The sequence below is a fragment of the Phragmites australis genome, chromosome 2 (assembly GCF_958298935.1).
Source record: "Phragmites australis chromosome 2, lpPhrAust1.1, whole genome shotgun sequence".
NCBI classification, from domain to species: Eukaryota; Viridiplantae; Streptophyta; class Magnoliopsida; order Poales; family Poaceae; genus Phragmites; species Phragmites australis.
In genome coordinates this window covers 2,328,483-2,354,845 of record NC_084922.1, presented here as the reverse complement: position 1 = coordinate 2,354,845, position 26,363 = coordinate 2,328,483, and the positions used below count along the sequence as shown (strand labels likewise).

At 44.2% G+C, this 26,363-nt stretch overlaps 1 protein-coding gene across 2 annotated transcripts; it reads right to left on the bottom strand.

The window, feature by feature from the left end:
• Positions 1–12,176: 12,176 nt before the first annotated feature.
• Positions 12,177–17,462, bottom strand: LOC133893482 (uncharacterized). Of its 2 annotated transcripts, none has more exons than XM_062334518.1 (6): positions 17,100–17,462; positions 15,171–15,284; positions 14,900–15,079; positions 14,481–14,579; positions 13,629–13,871; positions 12,177–12,798 (listed from the first exon to the last, which is right to left on the bottom strand). In XM_062334518.1, the coding sequence occupies exons 2-6, from the start codon at positions 15,243–15,245 to the stop codon at positions 12,433–12,435; spliced, it is 963 nt and encodes a 320-aa protein (XP_062190502.1). In that variant the 5' UTR covers positions 15,246–15,284; positions 17,100–17,462; the 3' UTR covers positions 12,177–12,432. The 2 variants fall into 2 exon arrangements, with proteins under 2 accessions (XP_062190502.1, XP_062190497.1); XM_062334513.1 differs by having other exon boundaries at positions 17,185–17,461.
• Between the last annotated feature and the right edge of the window lie 8,901 nt (positions 17,463–26,363).

Below are 26,363 nucleotides of genomic sequence, written 5' to 3'. Positions count from 1 at the left end.
GTCCTGGAGTGTTGCGACCAGCTTATAGTCGCCTGAGGTCCATTTCACGTTTTTTCACTGTGCAAACATGCTTTTGACAGGACAAGATGCTTGTAAATCATGCAATTCATGTTTTATTCATCGTGGCACGATTGCTTTCACTGGATTTGCCATGTAAAGATGTTTATCATAATATTGGTATAGCTTGCAGCACGCCTCATTTTATTTCAAACGATGTAGTGAGCTCTGGCTTTTGTTAGAGACACTTTTGCTAGAAAAAGCACTACAAAAGTTTTGCCTTCGAAATCCCATAGCTGGTTGGGAGGTGTTGCACTATGTTTAGTCCCTGTGGCTACATCGTTCTACAAACGTATCAGCCTCTTACAATCTCACTAGTTCTGCAGCACTGGTTTGTCCGGAGGCTACCCATGCGGGTAGCGGTGGCTGATGAGAGGCCTCCGCTTTAGGTAGTGTTTGATTCCTGTATAGGGAACTATATGTACGGGATATACTGTTAGGTATATGTTTGGTTAGATAAACGGTACTAATTTATTTAGAACAGGATGATTTAGATTTTAGAAATATTTTATTAAGATGGTGAATCATTTCGCATGGGAACATTGGCCGAACGAACCTGTACATGTTCTGTCAGCTCCCGTAATTACATATACTTAGTGACAATTAGTGAGGGTTAAGAATAATTAACTCTACATTAGTTACCATTAGATGTTATTAGCCATAATTAAGTATTATTGTGAGTAATTAGTGATAAATAGTATCATGTTAAGTTATAATTAATTGTAACTAGTAAAGAGTAGTACTAATTAGAATAATTTTTTGATAATTATAATTATAAAATTATCATATTATAAAGAAACTAAGTTATAAATATATTGTTTATCTTTTTAGCCACTAAACATATTTATATGTGCATTCCATACATAAACCAAACACTATCATGTATCAAACATGCCTATCAATATCAAATCAAACCATGCTACTTGTACCATCTCATTCACAATCATCTCGTCCATCCAAGACGATCTTATCCCATTTAATTTTGTACAACCAATCAAACACTACTTTAATCTTTGTGGATTGGTTTAGTGTAAGGCTAGCAACAGGGCGGGGCATGTCGGGTCTCCATGGGTTTTACACCTGGCAGGGGTGGGGGAAAAGTTTGCCCCACGGGAGTCGCGGGTCAGGGGCCCGAGCCAAGTTCGGGTTAGGGGTGGGGGTAGGTATTCACCCGATGGCGCTTATGGCGTTCGAAAAATCTCATCCCAGCCCACCGACCGGTCCATGATGGCACACTGCCTAGTCCACGCTGCTACGCAGTGTGCTAGTGCCACATCTCGTGCCACCGGCCGTCGCTCCCGCTGGCCGTCGTCGCCCGTGTCGCTACCGTCGTCTACCTGCCGCTCCCGTCATCGCCTGTGCCGCTATTGTCGTTCGCTTGTGTAGCTCCCACCGCCGCCTGCGCCTGCAGTTGCCCCTGCCACCGTTCGTGTTGCTCCCACTACCCACTGCGCTCGTCGACCACGCCCGTTGCCGTTCGCACCGCTCCCACCGCCCGCGCCCGAGGCCACTGCGCCTACCCACAGGGTTCCCGTCGGGTTCGGGTCCCCACCGGGTTCAGAGGTGGATGCTATTTTGCATGCGTAACGCCATCCGCCCAACTCTCCCAATTGAAGTGCAGCCGAGGCTGTCCGTCCCCGCGGTGGACGCGGCCAGCCAGAGTGCGCGCACTGCCGCGTCGTCAGAGGCCAGATGGAACAGCCGGTCCGGGTTGCTTTCCAGCGGCCACTCGGCCGCTGCCAGGCAGAAGGGAAGTGGTGCCGTCAATGCGAGCGAAGGGTATTGCGTTTGCAAGAAACCTTTGGAGTTATTATAAAAGAGAGGAAGAGAAGGAGAGAGAAGGAATAGTTTAGCATCAGGTTTTAGCTTGTCTCTCTTACAAATGGGGCCCACCTTGAGCTGGTCCACACCCCCTCCCTCTCTCTCAACTGCAGCTCCACCCCCTCCTTTCTCCCCCACGCCTCCTCACTCTCTTGCTCTCTCCAACAGCCAAAAACAAAAGAACACAGCAGGAGCTCACTTTCCCTCTCTGAAACCCTCTCATTCTCCACCTAAAATCCCACTCAAGAACAAGGATTCGAGGTATGCATGTTATACCAATGTATTCCTCTCCTCTTTAGCTTCCCATTCATCTAATTCTTGCTCACACGCGTCTAGGTTTGGAGGTTTTCCAATTCAAATTCGTTGCCTCCCTTTCTCTGAAATTTCAGCAGCCGAGTCATCCTCTCCGCCGAGCATTTTCTTTGATTTCTCGTTCACCAAAGGTAACAAACTTGGAAAAGGGACTTTGGGTAAGTACCCTTGGGTTTCCTTGATAGCATTGCATGTTTTAGCTCAGTTTTGGTTGAATTTGTGAGCTGCAACTCGAGGTTTAGCGAAGCAATGCGCGTTCTTGAGGCTATGGAGTTAATGGAGATGTTTGAATGAGTAGAGCTAGTGATTCATATTTGTGGAGTGGATAAAATAGGTCTAGAACCCTTGGTTTAGTGCTTATGCATATTTAATTAGTTGGGAGTTCGACATGCAAGTTAAATCGGTCAAATAAACATCACAAAACTTGTATTCTGTAGGAACCCGGAGGTTCTGAGTCACACCCAAAGGGTTCGGGTGATTCTAACAAAAAAAAAGCCAAGGACCCTGTCAGGGGAAAAAATCCCTGACATTTATTCCGGGGTGTATCAGACGACGGGTGCGTGATCTTTGTTCGGGAAGTGCCTACTTAATTTATTTGTGTATGTGCAACTCAAAAACACTAAGGATTATCCAAGTTCAGACCCCGCTTAGGGTAATAGCCCTACATCATGTGTATTCTTTTTTTTTGCCTCTGTTTTTTCTCTCCTCTCCTCCCTTTATAGCCTAGGGGGAAGATCCTTACAAGTGGGCCCATGCAACTGACCCATCCCTATCTACACGGTCAACAATAGGCTATCATTACGGAGGACGCACGCGCCGCGCTAGCTCTGGAGCAGTGAAGCTTTTCCTACCCATCAGCTCCTTCTGTACTTATCAGTCCGGGTCACCCGGCCTGCTCTGTCCCATCACCGGTTGCCCACGTGTTCCTGTCACGCCGTTAGTGACATCCGTGAACCCATCCTGTAACAATTAATGCCGCGGGAGGGAACAATGAAGCTCTGTGTCTGCCCTAGTCGCCTCGGCTGGTGGGGTACGCCTGGGAAAGGAAAACTGCATGGGCATTAGCATTAAATGAGAGTGATTTGGTTTAGACAAGTACCTACCCCATGACCAGTAGGGATTGGTCGTGGGAAATCCAGCAGGGGTCGGGAGAGTGGTCGTGTGATGCTGGGTGGTCGTGCGGCAGACCCTATTTAGAGAAAAAGAACTAGTCCCACAAAAACCGGTCGTTGACGTTCGTCCTGGCAGGGGACCCCATATACCTTACACCAACAGTAGCTCCAAGCTCCCCCGTGGGTATGGTGGCCTGAACCAATCCTTATACGGACGCGGTTGGGTCTGGTCGTGCCATTCGAGCCCCGGACGAACTCAAGCCATGCTCGAGGAGTGGTCGGCGACGCAACCCGTTTTAGTGATGGGTTCAGAAAACCGCACCCTGAGGGGAGATTAAGCGTCCATAGAAAAAGGATAATGGGAGAGAGAAAATAGGGAAGCGTGTGCAAGGGAGAGAATCGCATCAAGTCGCTCGCAAGCAACATTCCTGGTGCTGAGGGAGACCCTTAGCATGATGAGCCTTTTAGTGACGACCAGCGCTCGACCCGAGCTAGGACTTGCGGCCTTGTGGTCGTTAACCCTCGGGCGCCTTTACCCTGTCATCGTGCGAGCGGGTTAGCTTTGGATGTCATCCCATCAACATGAGTGAGCGGGCTAAACAAATCTTGGAATTTGGCGGGAGATCATGTTTGTCCGTGGAGTCCTTCAACATAGAGAGTTCGAGTGTTTGGATTTGAAAAAACTTACAAGTCATGTCCACGCTCGTCCGAAAGGTCCTGCAAAATAGACAAATAGGCTCATCGCCGAGCAGCCTTATACATAGAGCTGGCGCTCCGCGAGCTGTATGATCGGTGGCCGACCACCCCAGCAAACCCGACCGCGTGAGGTCGAGAAACTGGAGGTCGTTAGTGACCTGCGACCAGTTTCGCGCGTGGTGGTCACAGCCGTGCCTGAGGCCTTGTTAGGACCTGGCTACCCATGCCATGGAGTACGTTCGCGGACCTCTTCGCTCGAGTTTTCATCATTGTCTTCGCCGGGCCAACTGGTCGGGCACAATTGGCTGGCCATCAGAGACGGCCAGCGTGCAACCACCGACTGGCGAATCGGGTTCCGTTGTCCATGTTTATGCGACTTGGACTGCTAGGCCGCGTTGCCGGCACTCACTTGAGCCTTAACCGTTGTTGCAGTGGTAATCTTCCTAATGGGCTTGGCCTCGAACCTCCTTGTGAATTTGTTGATTGCCATGAGTAGGAATTTAGGATTACTTGGGGCTTTAACAGTCCCACGATGTCCAGCCCCCAGATAGCAAAAAGTCGAGAGAGTGGTATGGTTTGCAGTGCTCGGGCTGGTAGGTTGGTATTCCGGTCATGGTGCTGGCATGACCCGCACATTCTCACCTGCTCGCGAGCATCCTGGAGGGCGGTGTGAGGTTCGGCCTCCACATCTACCTCCAAGGATGTTAGGGAGCGTTGTGCTCCCCCAATCCTGAGCGATGTATTTCAGTAAAGGGTCGTTGCTCCCTTGGTGGTAGAGGCTTCTCTTTACCAATGAGAATTCTCGCGGTTAGCCCGCGTGACCTTTTCTGTTGACACATCGCTGTTAGGGGTTGCTTGATTCTGAAGGTAGTTCGAGATCTGATCCATACAGGTCGTACCTGAATCGAGCAGGGCGACCACATGATGGCTACCCAAGGTCGACGGCCTCGAGAAAGGTGTTGCCTCTGGTGTTTCGTTTCCAAGCGGAGCATCCCTTCCGCGTCGACCCGAGACCGCAACGGGTGGCCATGTGAGTCTTTTTCTCAAAGACTTTGACCGAGACAGGTTCGCAAGAAGAGGCTAGACGGGCCTACCCATCGGCAGGGAAGAAATCCTTGCGAGGGACGTGTGTGACTTCCCGGTCGATGGAGCGTTGCTCTAGCTTTCTCACTTCTAAGAGGTATGTCGCCATCGTCCGGTATGAGTACTGAAAACCCCTTGGTGACAGGGTTATACCTAGTAGCGAGTCCCTTATCGCTAGTAAGCATTTTTCCCTCACGCGGGTGATGCTCGTGTTCCAGTTAAGAGGCCCTCGTACTCCCGCATCATATTTAATAATTGGAACAAACAGAATTGAACCATGTACCTAAAGATGCATGGTCCTGTCCTCGCTCCTTCCTGGTCAGGGGAAAGCATGCCTCGCTTAGCGACTAGTACCGTGTTTGTGGCCCGTTGAAATCCTGCTAGGTAGGACAGGGATCCCCCCTTCTGATCGAAGGGTGGTCATCACAGGGAAAGGAGAGGGTTACCTTTCTAAGATTCTGGTAAGCTACCTTCCTTACTAGTACCCAATGGAGAGTGGTCATTACTCATTCCAAAAGTTCAAGGTGTAGACCCTTCTGTTCGTCCTTGGGTTGAACCTATTCGGAGAAATGACACACGCGATTAGTTCCCAGATACTCTTTTGCCGGATCGAATCATACCTGCCCGATGGTTTTGGTTCACGTCACGGGGCTAGGGGTGACAGTCCCAGCGCGGTGAGCACTCTTCCGGGTGGTGCTGCCACCGAATAAGCCAGTTCCCCCAAAGCTTGCGGTCTGTGAGCTCTCCTTAGTGCCAGGAGCATGGATGCCTCTGCTGCCCCCAGTTGCCTCCCAAAGCCTTCGGATCCGGATCCAATGTCCTGAGTTTGGGACATATCAGATCTGTTTGGGCTGTAGCCAATGAAGAACACCTCACAGTGACTCAGATCCTGAACTCGGAAATGCGCCCCCTACCTGGTGCGCCAAATGTCGGGGAAAATCCCTGACATTGATTTCGGGGTGTATCGGACGACAGGTGCGTGATCTTTGTTCGGGGAGTGCCTACTGAATTTGTTTGTATATGTGCAACTCAAGAACACTGAGGATTATTCAGGTTCAGGCCCCCGCTTAGTGTAATAGCCCTACATCTTGTGTATTCTTTTTTTTTGGGTCTCTGTTTTTTGTCTCCTCTCCTCCCTTTATAGCCCGGGGGGAGATCCTTACAAGTGGGCCCATTCAACTGGCCCATCCCTATCTAGTCAGTCAACAATAGGCTATCATTATGGAGCACGCACGCACCACGCCAGCTCCAGAGCGCTACGAGGCCTGGCCCATCCGTCAGCTCCTTCTGTACTTATCAGTCCGAGTCGCTCGGCCTGCTCTGTCCCATCACCAGTTACCCACGCGCGCCTGCCACACCCTTAGTGACGTCCGTGAACCCATCCTGTAACACGGAAACTCTATGTCCGTCCCAGTTGCCTCGGCCGATGGGGTGTGCCTAGGAAAGGAAAACTACATGGGCATTAACATTAAATGAGAGTGGTTTGGTTTAGATGAGTACCTGCCCCACGATCAGTAGAGAGTGGTCGCGGGAAATCCAGCGGGGGTCGGGAGTGTGGTCGTGCGTTGCCGAGTGGTCGCGCGGCGGACCCTGTTTAGAGAAAAAGAATTAGTCCCGCAAAAACCGGTCGTTGACGTCCGTCCTAGCAGGGGACCCCATGTACCTTACACCGACAGACCCCATCCGGAGGGTCCGGAACCCGAAAGTTCCAGGTACAACCCAAAACATCAGTATTCTACTGTTTATCATGCCTTTTCTTTTTATGCTGATAGCTTGTATATTTCATAGTTAATTCATACAAACTCCAAAAATCATGAAACCTATTGAGTATGAGTATTAACTACATGTTAAAAATGTTGTAAATCAATAAATATTTTCTGATATTTAATTAATTATTTAAATGTATTTTAGCTTAATTAAATCATAATTAATTAATGCCATGTCCTAAAATTATAGAACCACTTGGAAAATTCATATTATGATCAGTGCTATCAAGAAAAAATATATACGTTGGGTATGGAAGTATTGTTTAAATTGTTGAAGCTCATTTAGTCTTGATAGTTAGCTTAATTAAGATCATTTTTGATAGACCTTAAATAAATGATTTTTACCATGAGCTTATGTATTTAAATTCGAGTGTTTCTTGCTGCATTATGTTCATTTCCCAGTACCACATCCTATTAAAAATTTGTAGCACTTTCATTGCATTTTTTTCATGTTCATTATTGCATGCGATCTTCAGTAGTGAACGAAGGACCGGAGGGTGACACGGATGTGATCGGGAAGTTGTTTTCTTTGCTTGTGAAGTTGATCAACAAGACAAGCATCTAAGCATTTTCATCACATTACATTGAATCATATATTGTGTCAATTGATAAGTTATGCTTTACATATGTTTGCATGTCAATTAGTCTTATGTCAGGTTTTGGGTTAGATCCTATTTGTGGCATTACCCTCCCTTAACATTGTTTATCGTTTGATCCTTTGTAACCTAGGTTGTTCATATCACATAATGGTCTAACTTAAAAGAATGTGTTATGCTTAGCATGACTTAGGTCATCGGTAGAAATTAAGCAGTGGTTCGGCCATCGTTTGCGAGCTTAGGGCTTACATTATATCATAAAGATAATGATGATAGAAGATGGTATAAGTTAGTGAGGCTGAGCCGAGATTCGAGCGAGCAATAGGGATGGTTCGAGAAGGGATCGTCTCGGATGGTATAGGCCACTTGAATTGATTAAGCACCGTCTGTTATTATAGTTGGCTTTAGCACTTATCTGTACTTAGCACGTATCCGTATACGAGATGGATGACCCAAATACCTTATATAGATGTGATCTTTTAGCGTGCTAGTCTCGGGTGTTGTTGGCATAATAGGCTTGGAAGAGGTATCTAGTTTGCTCTGAGAGTAGTTCTAGATGACACCCACATACCGAGGCGATGTTCAAACGGTTGATGCTTAATTAGAAAAGGTTAACATGAGTACCCTAAAATGATCGAATGGCCTAAGAGGGAGGTGAATTTGGTAATTTAAAAACATCTACCTAAAACTAAAATAAATAACAGCCTTAGCCTAGATGAAAAAAATGTGACTACACGAATAAGCTAGGAGAAGGTAACTAAACAAGTAAGCAAAGACACTAAACAAGCAAGCAAAGAATGTAAATGCTAAAAATAAATTGTAGAATAGTAAAGAAATGGACAAGAGAACACCAATTTTTGTTCCCGAGGTATTGAGGAGTTGGTACCCCCCTAGTCCTCGTTAGAGAATCCATCAAGGATATTGCTTCTCCTTGAGTCACCAAGACTCAAGTGCTCCCTCATGATTGCCACTTCTCCATCTCTGGATTGGCAAGCATCAAACCAAGTACATAGCTCTTTTCAGAGCTCCCACAAGAACTCCAAGAGCTCATCGAGACACCACAAATCACCAAAGATCGGCTAGTGTTGCCAACCACCAAGACTAATAAGCCAATAGCTTCACTTGACCAAGATCAATCCTAGACTACAGCTAGATGTACACTTGCTACTCTCCAAGCACTAATGATGTCCTTAATCTTCAATTAGGGACTTAAAAATCAACTCAAGTGCTCTCTTTTGATTTCTGATGATACACACAGTATATGAACTCCTCTAGGATGCAAAAGAGATGAAACCAAGTGGAGGGGTATTTATAGGCCAGAGATCCAAATTATAGCCGTTGCCTAACCACCCACTTTTTTTGTAAACACTGGATGATCTAGTGAGTGTCTCCTTACTCATACCGGATAATCTGGTGAGTACAAACTTCCATTTTCACTGTGCCAATTGTCATTAGCCATTACTGCTGAGAAATAGTCTGGTGACATCATCCGGTGAACATCGATGCAACACCGAACCATCATGCGAGTGCAAACTAGCCAAATTTTCCCGTTGCAATCCTCTCTGTAAAATATGCTCCGATGATGATTTCAATGCCATCACCGGACTATCCGGTGGGTTAAACTTCTTTTGTCCTCAAAATCTTCTCTGGTAGAAAAGTTCCGGTGTGCATATGTGTCTATCACCGGACTATCCGGTGAGTAGAACTCCTTCAATCCAACCGAAACAACCCTCTCTAGAAATATTACTCTGGTGATCCATTCTTCCCTTCACCGGACCATCCGGTGAGTGAAGTTAATTCAGCCACAAGAAACTATTCTCTGCAAGAATTGGTCTGGTGTAAACACCACCTTCACCGGATTATAAGGTGAATTGAGCTTCATAATTCTTGCCTTGGAATCGCCTCTGGAATAAATAGTCCGGTGCAGTCATCAATGCATCATCGGACAATCCGGTGAGTTGAACTTTAAATTTTCCTCGCAATCCCCCTTCTGCTGAAAATAGATCGGTGCTCTCATCACATTGTCACTAGAATATCCCGTGTAACACTTCTAACAATTTTGCCCACGTGTCACCTAGGAAATCATCCGGTGATTACATCACTTTATTCATCGGAGCATCCGGTGCATATAAAGTGTTTTCTGTCTTGAGATAACAATATGCTCCGGTGAGATCACTTCGCATAGATCAGATCATCCGATAAAGTAAATTTTCTCTAAGGTCGTCCAATTAAAACTTTCTTAAGCTCTAGCTTCTTGTCATGTCAATCATGGGCTTCTATGAGCTACATAGTGCTAGAATTTCACAAGTGTGCATCAAACCAAGTCTAGACTCACTAGGTCAAACTACTACTCTTAGCCCTCTTTATAGTACGATCAAAAGACTTAAAAAAACAACCTATACTACTCTAACTGTCCTTCATCTCCTTTGTGACACTTAGACCTAGAAGATCCAAGCATGGTGCATAAGTCCTTTGATCGCCCACATAATCGCCTTAGCGACCAAGAATACCCAATTATCATTGTGAAGTGGATTTTTGATTCCCTTCAAAATAAATTGTTAGTTACAATGATATGATTGTCATTAATCACCGAAACACTTATCACTTATCTAGGGGTCTAGAAGCTACAATACCCTCTTATATGGACCGGTGTGGTTACGTAAGCCGTATGGTACTCAAGTCGCGTGGATAATGGAGTATCCCTGCAGGGTGTAAAAAAATTCAAATTATCGCGCTCTCAGTTATGAGCACGATTTTGTCCATTTGCATAAATCGTAGAGTTTCGGTTGTGATTGTAATGGTATGTTGAGAAATGTATGGTGATGTTGTTGAAGTTTTTGATACGATTTAAGTTATAATCATAGTATGGTAATGATCTCAGAATAGAATGTTGTTTATGGTTAGGTGTAGATACTTATATTTGAGTCGATATTACTCTGGCATACAAAATTCACTTAATCTTGTGGTCGAGTCCTTGCTAATTATCCAAATTGCATTCTCCTTAGAGTCATGCTATTTATAAGTGTCTATTATAGATTAAGTCTTGCGAGTACCTTCGTACTCATGTATTTCGTTTGATTTTCTGGTGATGAAGGTTTATTTTTTGGCTACTTTACGCCTGCCGATGTTAGCGATAGGCATGATTAGTGTCATTCTACTCAAGTGTTGTTATTTTGGGGTGACACCTTAGGGTAATGGCGCTACCCATCTTTTATCATTATGCAACTCTTTTTGCTGAGTAGCTACTTTAACAATGTTCGGTTTATACTTTGGTTGTAAAGTAAATCTACTTAAAGACTTGTAACTTAATTTAATTACCCGCTCTTTATTATGTCTTGTGATGATATACTTGCCATAAAAGCGTGTGTTTCGATCTTGGCATAAAATTACGACGAGACTACCGAGTGATATTCTAATTAATTATATAGTCATAATTACATAAATAATCAATTTAATGATTAATTAAAATATTATCTAGACGGTTCTTCGTAACCTCTTTTGGATTGGACGATGAGGATGCCTTTGTTCGTTCACCGAGAAGATGTGCTCCAGGCAGAGGCTCTCGGGTACTGGATATCGTGCCATTCTTCGTCAACATCGAGAGAAGGAATGGAACTAGGTGTGCTTCCTGCTGTGGTCGACTTGAGTTGCTCTATCTGTAGGTGGATCGTTCGGTCGGACCGGCGGAGACCTTTGGAGTGTAGGACGAATACGAGAAGGACCCTGTTGTCTCTTCTGTATTTTTTTCTTTCTTCTCCATGATGCTATATGCAATTTAGGGATGTGCTGTGCTGCCTTTTTAATATAATTCTATCCCTCCCCCCCCCCCCCCCCCCCTCAATAAAAAGAATGTCCGATCGGTAACCGGTGATGGCCATCTCTCAGTTTTCTCTTAAAACGACGTGAAATCATTTGGAATTCCTCACATAACACGTACCCAGACGGCCCATTTTCTGCAACCAATGGGTCTTGTAACACGGGATGGGCAGGCCATGTCCATCGCTAGCTCTCAACAGGTTGGCTGTTCCTTGAAGTCTCTTCGGAGACATCCCATAAGATTCAAAGGTTGGCTGTTCCTTGAAAGGCAGCACGGGATGGGCAGGCCATGTCCGATGTGGTCGCGTCGCAACTGACCGCGGGAGCTGTCCGCTGGACCTCGATGTTGTGCTACTTGCCTCGTCAGTTCGATCGGCTAGCTCGATCTCAAGGTTGTCGGAATCTCTTTTAGTCTAGCTGATAAATACTTATAATTTTTTAAAAAAATATATTTAATTATTTATATCTATTGTTGTAGTCTAATCCACCTAATATAAATATACTATCTTAGTTTGATCCATAAGTGAAACTCGATTAAAATATTACTTCACAACCTGACTCAACGGATATAGCTTAAATCACTTGTCATTGTCGTAAAATAATTTTTATACGGTTAATTAATCACAATCTCAATACTTTCATCCGTTCATACGGTTTTATATTCAGTCAACCAAACAAAAATCCAGTTTAAACTGTCTAAATAGATACAAACAACTAAATATTTTTTTTTTAATAAATACAACTATATTTAACCTATTTATACGATACAACTTTACAAGTTCGATGAAACAAACACACCGCAAGTGTATGCATACGTGCAGCGTGAGGAGTACCGACAACATGACATGAATTATGGCTCTTCAGATAGTATGAAACAATTCCTTCATTCAACGGCTACATGCATAGGAACTCCTGTGTTAGCAATTGAGAATGGAAGCATTTATTTCATACAAATGTATAGTAGGATGCCGGCCACAGAAAACTCTTCCAGGCTCTCTATGATATCATGAACAGCGAATATACATTCCCTCTCGCGGATCCAACATCGTGGTCATAGAGAGGATTTCTAACCAGCTTGCAAACTGGCGCTACTGATTCCAACATATGTTCCAGTTAGATAATTGCATGTCGACCTATTTCATCTCTCTGTTCGAGCAAGCACAGCGGTTCAGCTCAGCCGTTCTTTGGGACGCCCTGTTCTCCGTCTTCATGTTTCGGAGACTCCGTTCCGCTATAGAAAGAGGCCTCGCTTGAGGCATCCGAGTCGGCGCCATTAGCCTCCTCAGCTGATTCATCTGGCTGGCCCTGAGAGAGCAAGCTACCATTTGTGCCGTGCAAAGATCCCATCTTCTTGTCGTCCTCCCTCATTTGCTCAGAATAGTTGCTGTATTCGAAGCCAGCTGGGTTGTTTCCCCCGAATGCCGTGTCAAGCTTGTCGATGTCGAAGACCTCTGCCATGATCTTCTGGCTCTCCTTATCGTTTGAGTACACAAACTTCACCTTGTTGCGGGTCTCATGGTCCAGGAATGGCTTCACTATCTGTCAGTTGCAGTTATGATTAGGCTGTTTGTGTTTCGATCAATAGAATAGCTCAATTAAGAATAGGCAAAATGATAATGATGCAAAATGGCGTGCCCTGATGAGGGACTAAATGAATACTGCCACCTTATCCAGAAATTGATCCAATACATTACGTTTGCATTGTCCATATGCTGTGTTGCATAGGGGTTCCACAGCTTGGGTTCAGGTTTAGGGAAAAGCAGAACGCTGTACACATATGAAATATAGATCAACTACATATTTAAATTTGAATTTTCAACAGTTAAAATTCATTGAGAATGATATTAACGATCAGTTTATCTGCTAACTAAAGAAATGGAGGCGCAGCAAATAGTTCAATGAATCTCATCAGTGTGATAATTAATTAAAGTGGTAGTTTAATAAACCAATTACTAATACACTGGCGCATTAGACTGGACCGTATTATTTATGATGCATTGCTCCCACCAGAGGTATTTGCACATAATGCATCAATCGACCAAGACATTCTTTTCGATGGGGAAACATCTAAGTACACAGTTAGGTGTCGAATACGAAAAATCAGTACTTTCACAATATCATGGTGGCAATCACTCCTATACTAATTCACAAACAACAACAAAGCCTTTCAGTCCCAAACAAGTTGGGGTAGGCTAGAGATGAAACCCATAAGATCTTGCAAGTCTAGTCATGGCTCTGACACGTGGATAGCTAACTTCCACACACCCCTGTCCATGACTAATTCACAAACAACAATGTGGTGAATACAGAGAAGATAGAAGAAGTAATGCCGGTTCATAAGTGAACTGAAAAAAGATGGCTGTGCTCACCTTCCAGAAGGACTCAAATATCCTAGGAGGATTGTAAAGGATCGCTAGCCCCAACCTCTCAGGATAACAGTCTTGCAAGACATTGACAGTCTCACGGGTTACCTGCAATGGTGTGCTTCCCAATGTCCAGCACTGGAAATCTGTCAGCCACACCATCTTCTCTTGATCGTCCGTCAGGTTCATAATCGCTTTCTCCAGAGAGTAAACTAGATACTTGATTTGTCCTGTTGCTGAGGAAGTGTTCTGTTACATTTCAAATCAAGCAAACAATATTAGAAGGGTAGAAGTTACAAACTTAAGTGTTTCACATTTGATCAACAAACTTTTGCAATCTAGATTCCAGAATGATATTGGTTCATTAACAAGCACAGAGATTTTAAAAGGAACCTTTAAATAGGTAACCGTTAATGAAACCATTACCATATAAAGTCAATAGTTAAAACTCCACTGGTATTATGAGAAGCAAAAGATTCTCTTATTAAAAAAACTGTAAGGGAAACTAATGGCAAACAAAAGGAAGAAAGTTTCAATGTAAAGCGTGACTCTCTTTTGTTTCTCCCAATAGTTTGATTTTGAACTTAGATCATAAAGGTTGATAGATCATGTACACCACTGGCCACATTCGTAATTCAATACTCATATGAAGGCTTAGCACTTAGCAAGATAGCACTACCATCATGGTTTGTACAAGCTGTATCTGATTTCCAAGCATAATAGATGACAGGTATATCTAATGCAGAACCATACAAAACACCTCTGCAAATAAGCACATGATGATGAACAAAATCTGAAGAATCTCATGATGTCAACTCAATCATTTCCAGTAATTTAATCTGCAGAATCTGAACTAACCTCTAAGCCAGGCCTCAATACAAGAACAGTTCTCCCATGTTTGTCCTTGTAGTCTGCCCTATATATCTTTCCAGTCTCTGCTTCCTGTGCAATATCTTCCTAAAGGTCGAAAGGAAGAAAAGCTTATTACATGTTGTAAAACTGGAAAATACAAGATACTTCTTGAAAACAAATGCAATCAGCTTTTGAATCATAAGGTGTTCTCCCCCAATTATCAAATAAAACAACATCCTTAAATTAGTATCATGGTTCTTAAACTGAAAATGGTCCTATACTGAACTTTCAGGTAGCTTATAGGTCAGAGCATAACATACAAAGATCCCTGCTTCTCACCAATGTTTCAATGAACTGCTCTACCATTGTAAACACATGTATCTTTAATTAAATATGGATATAAGGATCAGTTGAACCAAACACACCCAGCAAATGGTTTCTGGCTTGAATGCAAGCCGCCACTTCACAGCTGCTTTCAGCATTTTACTAGCTTTCTGCACATTCCAGTTTCTTGCTCGAAGGAATCTCGATAATGAGGCATCTGAAAGGAAATCTTGAATGGCTACTGAGGAATATTCACCAAGCTCCTTGCGTAATTCATTTATCTGCTCAATAAATATACAGCAAATTCAGCCTTAGGAGAATGCATTTAAATAAAATCTCAGAGGAGATGCACAGGCAAGATTGCGCTCTTACCTTTTCTTGCTGTTCTTCTAGGGTCAAGTTTTTCTCAGTTGTACCACCATTGCTAGACTTGAATAGAAAGGACATTGTAGTACCTTGAAGGAGGCAGCTCCGCTAGATACGTAACTGCAACACGTGCATAAATACCGTTAGAAGAAGAATAAGCATGCACAAACTAAGGCCATGTTTGTTTTTTATTATGATTCCAGGATTCTGATTTTAAAATCAGAACTGAAAACAAACAGGTCGATTTTACAGTCCAGATTCCACAATCTGGAGGTAGATTATGCCATAATCTATAATCCAGGGAAAAGCTGCTTCTGGATTATAGATTATGGATTGTGGCACATATTTATCCAACTTTGCCATTACAAACATAACATTTCATTTTTTTCTCCCTTCGCTCTCTCCTTGCTTCTCCGCGTGTACGACCCGGTGAGGCGGAAGACGGAGAGCATGGCGGAGATGTCGAAACGACGTAGGAGATGACGACAGCGGAGTCGACCGCGTCCCTAGGCTCCTGCCCCGTGAGCACGAAGATATTGGTGCCGATGACCGCCCCCACGTCGAACCACACGAGGTCCCACAATGTGAGGTCTCACTTCATGTCGGCGACGCTCCAGGCGCGCACTTCGTGCAACTCCGTCGATTCCAGGCATCGCGCCGTTAGCCGGTCCACCAGCCGTGACCCCATGCTCCGTAGCGTGTGACCGTACGCCGACCAGCTCGATAACGACTCCTCCGGGAAGAAGTCCGCCTTTGTGCACGAGCACCCGCGCTGGCGCACGCCGCCATTGGCATCCCCGCCGACCACCATGGTTGTGTCGGCTTCTTGGCTTTGGTTGGCTAGTTGGCTTCCTTCGCGTTATGTGTTTCTAGAAAGCGAGGGGAGGAAATGGATAACAAATGGGAGTGGTCAAAGGACGTGCAACCATGATGCAGTAGGAGAACCGTGCCGAGGAGAAAGAGGAGACTCTGGGAGGGGAGGGAGAGTCTGTAGGGGAGGGGGAGAGAGGGGAGAGATTTTAATGATATGGTGTTGTTTGTTTTAGATTGTACAATCCAAATTCTAACAATTTAGATTCTAGATTGTGAGAATCAAAATCTAGATTATTGGAATCATAATAAAAAACAAACAGACACTAAATTCAATCAGCTACTGCGTGTGCAAAAATAAATAAAAAAGTTGGCAAAAAGAACATATTGAAAAATTGACAGCTTATCAATTGGCGCAGCAAAATTGTGCAGCTAACAAGTATTTAGGTAAAAAGGCAAAAGCTAACAATTGCCGAAGTACTACTCTAGCTTTTATGTGGAGCAGTTGACTAGTTAAAATTAGTCCCTCCAGTCATAAGATAGCGACATTTTGGACATGAACACAGTCGCAAAACACCAGTTTGGCCATTAATTTGTATCAAACTATATGTTTAAAACTAAATAACATAATTATATTATAAAATATTTTTTGAGATGAACCTACACATGCCATTTCGATATGAGAAATCGAAATACATATGAATCTTGTAGGTTGAACTTGACATTAGTTGACTGCATGCTCTCCAAAATGTCATTTTTTTGGTGACAGCAGGAATTCTAATCTGGTACCAATAGCATCCATGAGGACCATGAAATGAGACTAACAGAACAGCGACCACCAGGGTGCCATAACATTCTAACACGATCAGGTACTAGCATATACCAAGGTACAGACAGAGGTAGGATCGGATCTGACACTGTCACGAACTGGTGGGTGGAGATCGAGTCAACGAAACACAGTAACTGCCAGTAGGCAGCTCCAATCTTCCGGGAGCCAGACCGGAATCACCGGCGCCCGAGGAGGAGCGGATCGAAGCGTCACCCCGCATCTACGAAAAATCTACCGAGAAACACGAGACCAGCAGCACGAATCTATCCCAACCCGCCGAACAAGGTACCCCATACCCGATGAAGCACGACGGAACCGGTAGCAACCGGTAATTCGCACGGCTGGATCGATCGGGGAGGCGGCGGGAAGACAGGCACGCACCTCGGGGGCCTCTCGGCGCGTCACGCGTTCTTGGATGGGCTCCCGGACGGGGAGGACGAGACGGAGCAGTTGGATTGGGAATGGGAGTGGGGCTGTGGAACGAACTGGCGAGGGCGACTGGCTGTGGTGGACTGGTGGGGGGAGGAGGAACCAGGAAAAAAGCGCGGCTTTTCCGCACCAAGGCGTGCGCGAGGCGCGGCCGGTGGATGGGAATTGGGAAGTCGCTTCTCGCCGTCCCGGAGCGTGGAATGCCGTGCCGTGCTCTCGGTCTGTTGGCGCGTCAGGTGTCAACGAGGCTGCCGCGCGGCGACCGTTCCAGGTCCACGCCGTGCATCGGGCGGCAGGACCGGACCAGGTTTATACTTTCCTAATATTTATCACTTTTGACTAATTTATTTATTTTTAAATAAATATCACTTCATATTTTTTAGACGTAGTTCCTAATTTATCCCTACAAAATATTTCTTATCCACTTATTTAAAGTAGGTTTTAGAATATTTTAGATAGTTTTTAAGAATATTTTTATCATTTCACATTTAAAATTTATACTACTTTTAGTATATCTTGGTATACGTGTTTGATCAAAAGTGACAAGGATTGAAAAACGGATAGGAGTAAAACCGTTTGAATCTTAAAAACTGTCCTACGGTAACCGAAAATTTATAGTTATTAAAAAATATTTAAAATTTACTTAGTTAAATTTGAAATCTAGAGAAAAATTAGTCGAATCAATATTCGGTAACCGGTCGAATTACACCAGTGTCGGTGACATGGGAATCAGGGGTCCCCGAGTTCCGAGACCAGGACAGCAGAGTGCCATGTGGCGCCTTCCCTCAGGGATTATCTCCCTGAGGTCCGAGAAGACCAAGTTCTGGGAGATGGTGCTCGGGGCCATGAACAGTGGTCTCCGAGTACCCGAGTTCCCCGATGACCCGAGAAAACCAAGTTCCGGGAGAGGGTGCTCGGGGTTATGAACAATGGTCTCCGAGGACCCAAGTTCCTCGATGACCAAGTTCCGGAAGAGGGTGCTCGGGGCCATGAACAGTGGTCTCCGAGTTCCTCGATGACCCAAGTTCCGGGAGAGGGTGCTCGGGGCCATGAACAATGGTCCCCGAGTTCCCCGAGGACCCGAGCAGTCACAAATCCAGGAGAGGACGCTCGGGGCCATGAACAGTGGTCCCCGAATACCCGAGTTCCCTGAGGACCAAGAAAGGGCATATCCAGGAGAGAGTGCTCGAAGCTATAAACAGTAATCCCCGAGCACTCACAGTTCCCCGAGGATTTGAGAAGTCTTTCGCCGGTGGTCCCCACAAGGGCACCGCGGTGAGGTGTCAATTGGTGAGAGGCCCGATGCTGCATTTAAGAGGGTGCGTGACCTGTCACTTCCAACCACTCCCCCCACGCCTGCTATCAGTCCCTGCCACTCCCTAGCAGGGAGGTGTGGGGACATTTAATGCGCGGGTCCCATCGCGCGTCACCCGGCGTGCCTCGGAATAACGTCGCAGGGCTCGATGCATATCGCCTGTCGCTCTGCTATGCCAGGCTCGCTCTGACCGGGCGGGCACGAGGGGTTCTCGGTGGCTGCCCGGTGGGCCCTCCCCGTGGCCTATGATGGTTGCTTTCTATTTATGGCGTCTTGGAACTCACGCCATCCTTTCTGGGCACGCTACCCGCCCCGACGGGGTATAAAAGAGGGGCGGGCTCCTCGGAGAAGAAAAAACTCTCTCACAACTGACTCAGGACAGAGAAGATCGAGACACACAGAAGACATCGACTTCTTTAAGACCGAGACAAGCTCATGAAGCTCTAGACTTAGACAAACATCCTTGTAACACAAGATGTCCTCAGAGAGGCATTCCCTGAGCATTTATAGCATACACACAAGAGTAGGGTATTACGTTTCGTGCAGCCCGAACTTGTCTAAAATCCTCTGAGCATTTATTTCGTCCTACATCCGATCATCCCTTCCACCTGCATCTCATTTACTCTCATTTATTTCACGTACGAGGTAGATTCAGAATCATCCCCCGACCGAATCTCAAAGGGATCCCTCTGGATCCCCGCTTGTGGAGTTCATCCTCCCACAACCGGTTATCCAGCGCATTCGATGATTTATCGACCGATTTTTTTCATATTTTTTGCATTATAGGTAACTATTCGACTTATTGTTAACTGTTTGATTTTAGTGATTTATCGAGCGTTTTTTTTTTTAATTTTAGTGAAGTTCAACAAAAAATCAAAAAATAGCTCATTCTTGTAAAATCAATAACTAATTTATCTGAGCTTCAAATCAAGTAAAACAAATTTTGTTTGTTGTAACATCTTCTATATGATAAAACTATTTATACTCATAAAAATGTTGAATATTTTCTATGATAAAATATATTTACTAAACCAAGTTAAATGCATATATTACTCTTTGATAATACAAAAATCATGAAACCAATTTTGTTAGTCTTCTTACATGCTCCCATATCTTTTAAAAATACGTGAACTCATTAACCAGTTATTGTAACATACAAGATTGTGTAAATATGTTACAGCTAGATTAATTCTTAATTAACATATCATACCTCCAAAATTAGTGAAACCACTTTTATTAGTTTACTTATACTATTCTTTATATAGAGAAAATAATGGTAGACACAAAAAAGTTAATTACTATGTTGTTTATTTACATATCCACTTTATGCTTATGAACTTTATAAAAATTATAGAGAAATTAATAAACTTTAAATGAAGTAAACCCAATTTTAAAGATCATACACCCTACATAAGGAAAATATGTGTTTACATATTAAAATTTTCTTAATATAAGTTAATAAATGAGTTGCACACTTTAATATATATTAATTTTTCAAACTTCCTCTTTATAAAATATGATGCAAATGACATTATTTTTGAATATTTGTTCACATAAGATCTTAGAATTATCTCTATTTTTAGAACTATTTATTTTAAATATTTTTAATTTAAATATAAAAACCGTTCGATTTACAAATACGGTGCGGTAACCGACGATAAGCGAAACCCTGGGCAAGGCAGGCGATGGTCCCGAGCCCGAGAGTTGTTTTTTAATATGCTATTTGATTTTTTTTTCTTTTGACATGACGACGAGATTTGTTGGTGTGGAGTAAGTGGCAGTCAACGGTGAGCATATGCTCTCTTTTTTTCCCCATGATTATTCTTTCGTTAAGGAATCAACCCGATCAACCGTAGGATCATGTCACAATGCGATGCATAAACTTTTTTTGAAAGAATCCGAATTACTCTTTTAAATTATTTTAGTGTTCGGATAGCCTCCGAACTTTAAAACCGTTTATTTAACTTTTCAAACTTTAAATACTAGATCACATAACCCTATAGATTAGTTTTTCTCGGTGGTTTTGCCCACTTGATGACGGTTTCATTGATATGACAATCCATTATGTCTTTTTCGCTGATATGGCAATACACATGTGGCAAATAGACCTATAAATCATATTTTTCCCGCTCACCCCTCTCATATCGGCTTCTTCCCCTTTTGGTCGGCCTCTCTCTGCCTTTCTCTCCCTCCCATCGTCCTCTCTCTCGAGTCAGATGACTCAACTCATATGCGATGAGCTCCGTCGGTGCCCAAGCTAACTCGGTTTCAAAACACACGCGCAAGATACATGGCGTGGTAGCCACGTGGTAAAAACATGTTACGTGATAGCCACGTCATCAAAATATATGTTGCAAATCACTCTAGGTAGTTATGTGATTCAATATTTAAAGTTTAGTGAGTTAAATAAATAATTTTAAAGTTCGAGGTTATCCAGAATTAAAAATAGTTTAGAGTAATTTGGACTTTTTATTTTTATTTTTAATCTTCAAACCAAATATGTGCTCGTAAAGAATGGAGCACTGACAGGCACAGGCTAAAGTTAAACTAATCCAATCATCAAACTGATTGAAATGGATTGGAGTCAGCATCCCAAATTAACGCCTTGTGGGATTGTTCAAAATTAAGCTTCAAAAGTTGGGAAAATATCTATGCTTCTCTTCTCGCAATCGCCAAAAAAGACTTGTGAGCCATAAAAAATAAAATTCTTTGTTAGGATCACAATGGCTGAATTCAAATATAGATATGTTTGCCTGAACATGGCTTAGACCTTTGAAGCAATGTCTGATTTGGTGTGTAGGTAAGACTATCTCTAAGGGATTTCTGTCAGGAACTTAAAATTCTTTTATAAAAGAATTTTTTTTTCTTTTAACGTTTTAACGGTTTACTTTTATGGTTCTCATCACAAATGTATTCTCAAGGTGTAGCATCTAGATCCTTAAGTAAGTGGTAAGTGTTTCGGTGATTAATGATAACCGTTTCATTGTGACTAATGAGTATGTTTCGAAGGGAATCAAATTTTTAGTTCACAATGATTGAATGGGTTTTTTTGTCCCTCATGAAATTTTATTGGTCGATCAAAGGACATTTACGTCAAGATTAAAGATCTTCTAGTTCTAAGTATCACAAGGTGATAAATGACACTTAGAGTAGATATATGTCTTTTTTTATCTTTTTATTGTACTATAAAGGGGCTAAGTGTTGTAGCTTGACCTAGTTGAGTCTAGCTAGACATATTTGGATGCACACTTGTGAAAATCTAGCACTAAGTAGCTAAAAAAATTTATAGGTGAGAAGTTGAGAAGTTAGAACTCAAAGTCGATTGAATTGGACGAGTTTCAGAAAGTTTGTTCTCACCGGATTGTCCGGTGCGAGAAGGATTAAACTCACCGGACTAATTTCCCTCTTTGTAAAGATTTCAAATGATCTCACCGGATTGTCCGGTGATGGGAGGAATTTTATACCGGAGCATTTAACAGAAAAGTCAATTTTCAAAGAAATTTGAAGTTACATGCACCGGATTGTCCGATGATCTGAAGGACACATACACCAGACTATTTAACAGAAGGACTATTTTGTGGAGAAAATATGAGTTGAACTGACCGGATTGTCCGGTGACTTAAAAGAGTTATCACCGGACTATTTAACAGAAGCTTGGTATTTTCGAAGGAAATGGATTATAACTCACCGGACTATCTGGTGATGCTATATGGAGGAACACCAGAGCATTTTGCAACGGCTACTGACAATTGTCAGACCTGCGTGTGGAAAAAGTAAACTCACTGGATTATCCGGTGTTAATAGAGGCGTGTGCACCGGACCATCGGGTGTTCATAGAAAAAGTGAGTGGTTGGGCAACGACTCGATTTGGACCTCTAGCCTATATATACCCCTTACTTGGTTTCATTCATCTTTCTTGCAACCTAGAAGTATTCATACACATTGTGTATCATTTAGAGGCAAGGGAGAACACTTGAGGTAATTTGCAAGTTCTTAATTGAAGATTAAGGACTTCATTAGCGTTCCAAGAGTAGCGAGTGTGTATCTAGTTGTTGTTTAGGCTTGATAGTGATCAAGTGAACCAGTTAGTTTGTTACTCTTAGTAGTTGGTAACACCTAGCTGGTCTTGGAGATTGGAGGTGTTCTCAGTGAGCTCTTGGAGGTCTTGTGGGAGTCTCGGGAAGCTCATATACTTGGTTTGATATCCGTCAATCCGGAGATGAAGAAGTGGCAATCATTAATGAGCACTTGAGTCTTGGTGACTCAAGGGGGAGCAACATCCTTATGTGGATGCTCCAACGAGGATTAGTGGGTAGTGCCAACTCTTCGATACCTCGGGAAAAACTCGGTGTACCTTTTTTCCTACTCTTGTTACATTCCGCATTTTGCTTCTAGCATTTCGTTCATGAAGGTTTCAATTCTGTACTTTACTTATATTCTATATGATTGCATGTTTGTGCTTATCATTCTAGCTTGTTAGTTCGTCTAGTTGCTTTTATTCATTCTAGGCTAAGGTTGCTCTTTGTTCTAGAATTCGGTAGTTGGTTTAGTTTTTGATTAGTGCCCTATTCACCCCCCCCCCTTCTAGGGCCATTAGATCCTTTCACAAGGTCATTCCCTTCAGTGTGAGATTCTTCTCCTTTCCTTTCACAATTCCCTTCAGAGGGAAGTTGTTGGAGGTGAAAGAAAATAAAATGAATGGGAACATGGAGAGGAATCGGGAAGGGAATGAAATGAAGGGAATATAGTTGGAGATGGTCTAATGGATATTTTATCAGAGTTTTAAGAGATCCTTGGATTCCAAGGAATACCTCACGGAGGGTAATTGCAAAATTAAGCATGTTTCAGCATTCCTGAATGTGAATGGTGCTTGGGATATATAGAATCTCGATCAAACCTTGCTGGTGGATGTAAAAGACATTGTAAAAATCAAAATTTCATGTTGGCGTGGTGATGATTTTTTATCTTGGCGCCGAGAGAAAAATGGTGTGTTCATAGTGAGAAATGCATATAGATTAGCAATGGATATTCAGAGGCGAGATGCTTGAGGCAAGGCTGCTAGCTCACAACCGAATGGTTGCAACCTATTATGAAATCACATCTGGAAGTGTCCTGTTCTGCAAAAGGTGCACATCTTTGCTTGAAAAGCTGCTACCAACAGTTCGAGTACTCGAGATAATAAACGTTGCCACCGTCTCAAGCTAGATGATATTTGTTGTGTTTGGAACAGAAAAAGAAGATGTCTATCATGCACTATGCCGCTACCCAAACGCTCAAGCCCTATGGAATGCCATGGGCCAGGTATGACGTGTGCCATCAACCGAGTAGTTGCGAGTCATAAGTACACAATGATCGTTAATTCTATTAGATAATGTTGGCACAAGAAGATATCTTGCATGAATAAGTGTGGCGAGGGCTCACTCACAGGAGTGGCTGAAACTTAGAGAAGAAATGGAGAGGGGGGAACACTAAATATGTTAATGGTAAAAAGGATCGATCCCTTGGCCTGATGGCCAAGAGTATGTATTTATAGGGATATCCAAGGTACAGATATATAGATATGCCCTTACAATGATACAACAATACAAATATCTCAATACGTCATGGACCTAGAGCCGGTTGAATCACACAATACAGGTCTAGGTAGGATACCTTTGCCCCTAATTTAGAAGATATTATCTACTATGGTGATACAGTGATGCAAGTGACCATAAAGACATGGTATTCTATTAGTCACCTATTGTGATGTCGCAATGGCAAGATATCAGGATGGCCTTCACTTGCGTCGCATTAAATGTATGTCACCTCCTCGCAGGTGAAGGACGACTAGTAGGTCCACTCTGGTTGATCTTTTTCCAAGGTCTGATGGCCCCTTCATGTAGGCTCCGAGAGATAAGGGCCTTCGGGAGGTTGGAGCTTCGGGAGGCTGTGGCTCCGGGAGGCCAGTGATACCGGGGCATCGAGGGTCCTTAGAGACAACCTCCAACCTCCCCTAGAGGATGGCTTCTTCTCCTATCTTAAGGGACAGGAGCTGGAAGGGCCTACAGCCTCCGGAAGTCAAGCTTCTTCCTTTGGATCTGGAGCCCAAGGGCTCTAGAGGAGCTTCTGGTGGTGACCTTTTAGCAATGTCTGTGGGCTGGGGTATTTTCCCAACAATACCCCTCATTCGCTAGCCCGAGTTGAGAAGAGGTGAGCGGATGTAAAAGGAACTAGCTCTAGCCCGACATAGTAGTCAGGATATCCCATAACATAGCTTCAATCCATAGAGGAATCTCTCAGTAATAACCATAAGCGACGATGTTGGGGCCTGATGGAAGTGGCAAGGCTCGGAGGTGTAGATAACATCAAAGCCGAAGGCCGTTGAGATGCTGGCAGAGGAACCATATTTCGGAGTCCATGCGGAAGCTGGAGTAAGCTTCTCTGATGACGAGTCTTCTTGCCACTTGAACCGTCATTGGGGGGGGGGATATTTTCTTTGTTCTCAACATAAGTACTAGATGACGTGTGGTAATTGCAGTGCGTGTGAAGGCGAAGAAGAAAAAGGTCGAGGAGGAGGGGAAAGGGGCCACAACGGATCTTGTTCCATCCTCTTCCTCATCCTCTGGCGACTCAGAGATCAGCTACTGTATTAGTCTTCATAGTGGTAGGCCGCAGATGAAGCGCATCAGTCATGACATGTGCCGCCGATTGTAGCATCCTTGATCATCACCTTGTACTCTTTTTCCCCTGGATTGCTCTCTCAAGATTTGTTTTCGTTTGTCAATGTCTCCTTCGTAAACGTCCTTTAAATGTGCAGGTTATTAGCAATGAAAATAAATCCTTGGAACTGCTTGATGTCTTTTTTTGGATCAAAATGTGGACGATCCTCCGAATAAGTGGCCAGACGTGTGTTTTATGTGCCTTCGATCCCCAAAGTGTGGTACCTTCCCTGGCCTTTTCGCACGCCGCGGTTGTCTTGGCAGCTGGAGCAACGAGCCCTCTCTTCTATCCGAAGCCGGTACAGACACCACTCTAAATTTGTTTCAGATTCCGATTCAAGGCAATCCATCCAGAGCCCGATGGTGATCGCTGGGATGTAGCTATTGAGAGGGCCGAGGGAGGCGGTTCGCGACCCACTCGGCCTTCAGCCGTGGAGAGGTTCCAGAGGTGAGGCCACTTGGAGTCCCGTGGCGGTAGTCGAAGGCTGAGGGAGGTGGTCTGGGACTCCCTGGTCCTTTAGCCGTGGTGAGGCTCCAGAGGTAAGGTCACCCGGAGTCCCGCGGCGCTTGCGGGAGGTGAAGCTGACGAGTGGGCCGCATATGAGGTAGTCCATGACTCGCTTGGCCTTTAGCCGCAGTGAGGCTCTGGAGATAAGGCCATTCGGAGTCCTATGGTGGTTGCCAGAGGTGAAGCTGACGATGGGACCGAGGGAGGCAGTCTGCGACCCGCTTAGCCTTTAGCCGCGGCGAGACTCCAGAGGCAAGACCACCCAGCAGCCACGGGCCATGGCTCGGCCTAGCCAATTGGGCCATGGCTCGTCCCAGTGGCCGGTTGGCCTACCAGGCCGGCCCGGCTGCCAAAGGTCGTACGTCCGTGGGCCAGCCCAGCTTTCTTAGCCCATTTCGCCACCAACCCAAGACGCAAGTGGGCTAGTACTGTGCAGCCCAGTACTATGCATCAAGCCCGGCCCAGGCCCATTTAGGCCCGGATGCGGCCCATCCATTGATCACTGCTCATGTGGGGCCCACCAATCACTGTTCATGTGGGACCAGGTTACTGTTCAGTGGATCCCACTCGTGGGTCCCACCTATGAATAGTGTCATTTCATAATTTCCTG

What these genes read in the sequence shown, in the direction of transcription:
- LOC133893482 (XM_062334518.1), bottom strand. Translation starts at nt 15,245, where the DNA reads ATGTCCTTTCTATTCAAGTCTAGCAATGGTGGTACAACTGAGAAAAAC. An exon ending in AGCCAGAAACCATTTGCTGG is followed by an intron (nt 14,580 to 14,899) that starts GTGTGTTTGGTT and finishes TTCGACCTTTAG; the next exon opens with GAAGATATTGCACAGGAAGC. An exon ending in TATTGAGGCCTGGCTTAGAG is followed by an intron (nt 13,872 to 14,480) that starts GTTAGTTCAGAT and finishes GAAATGTAACAG; the next exon opens with AACACTTCCTCAGCAACAGG.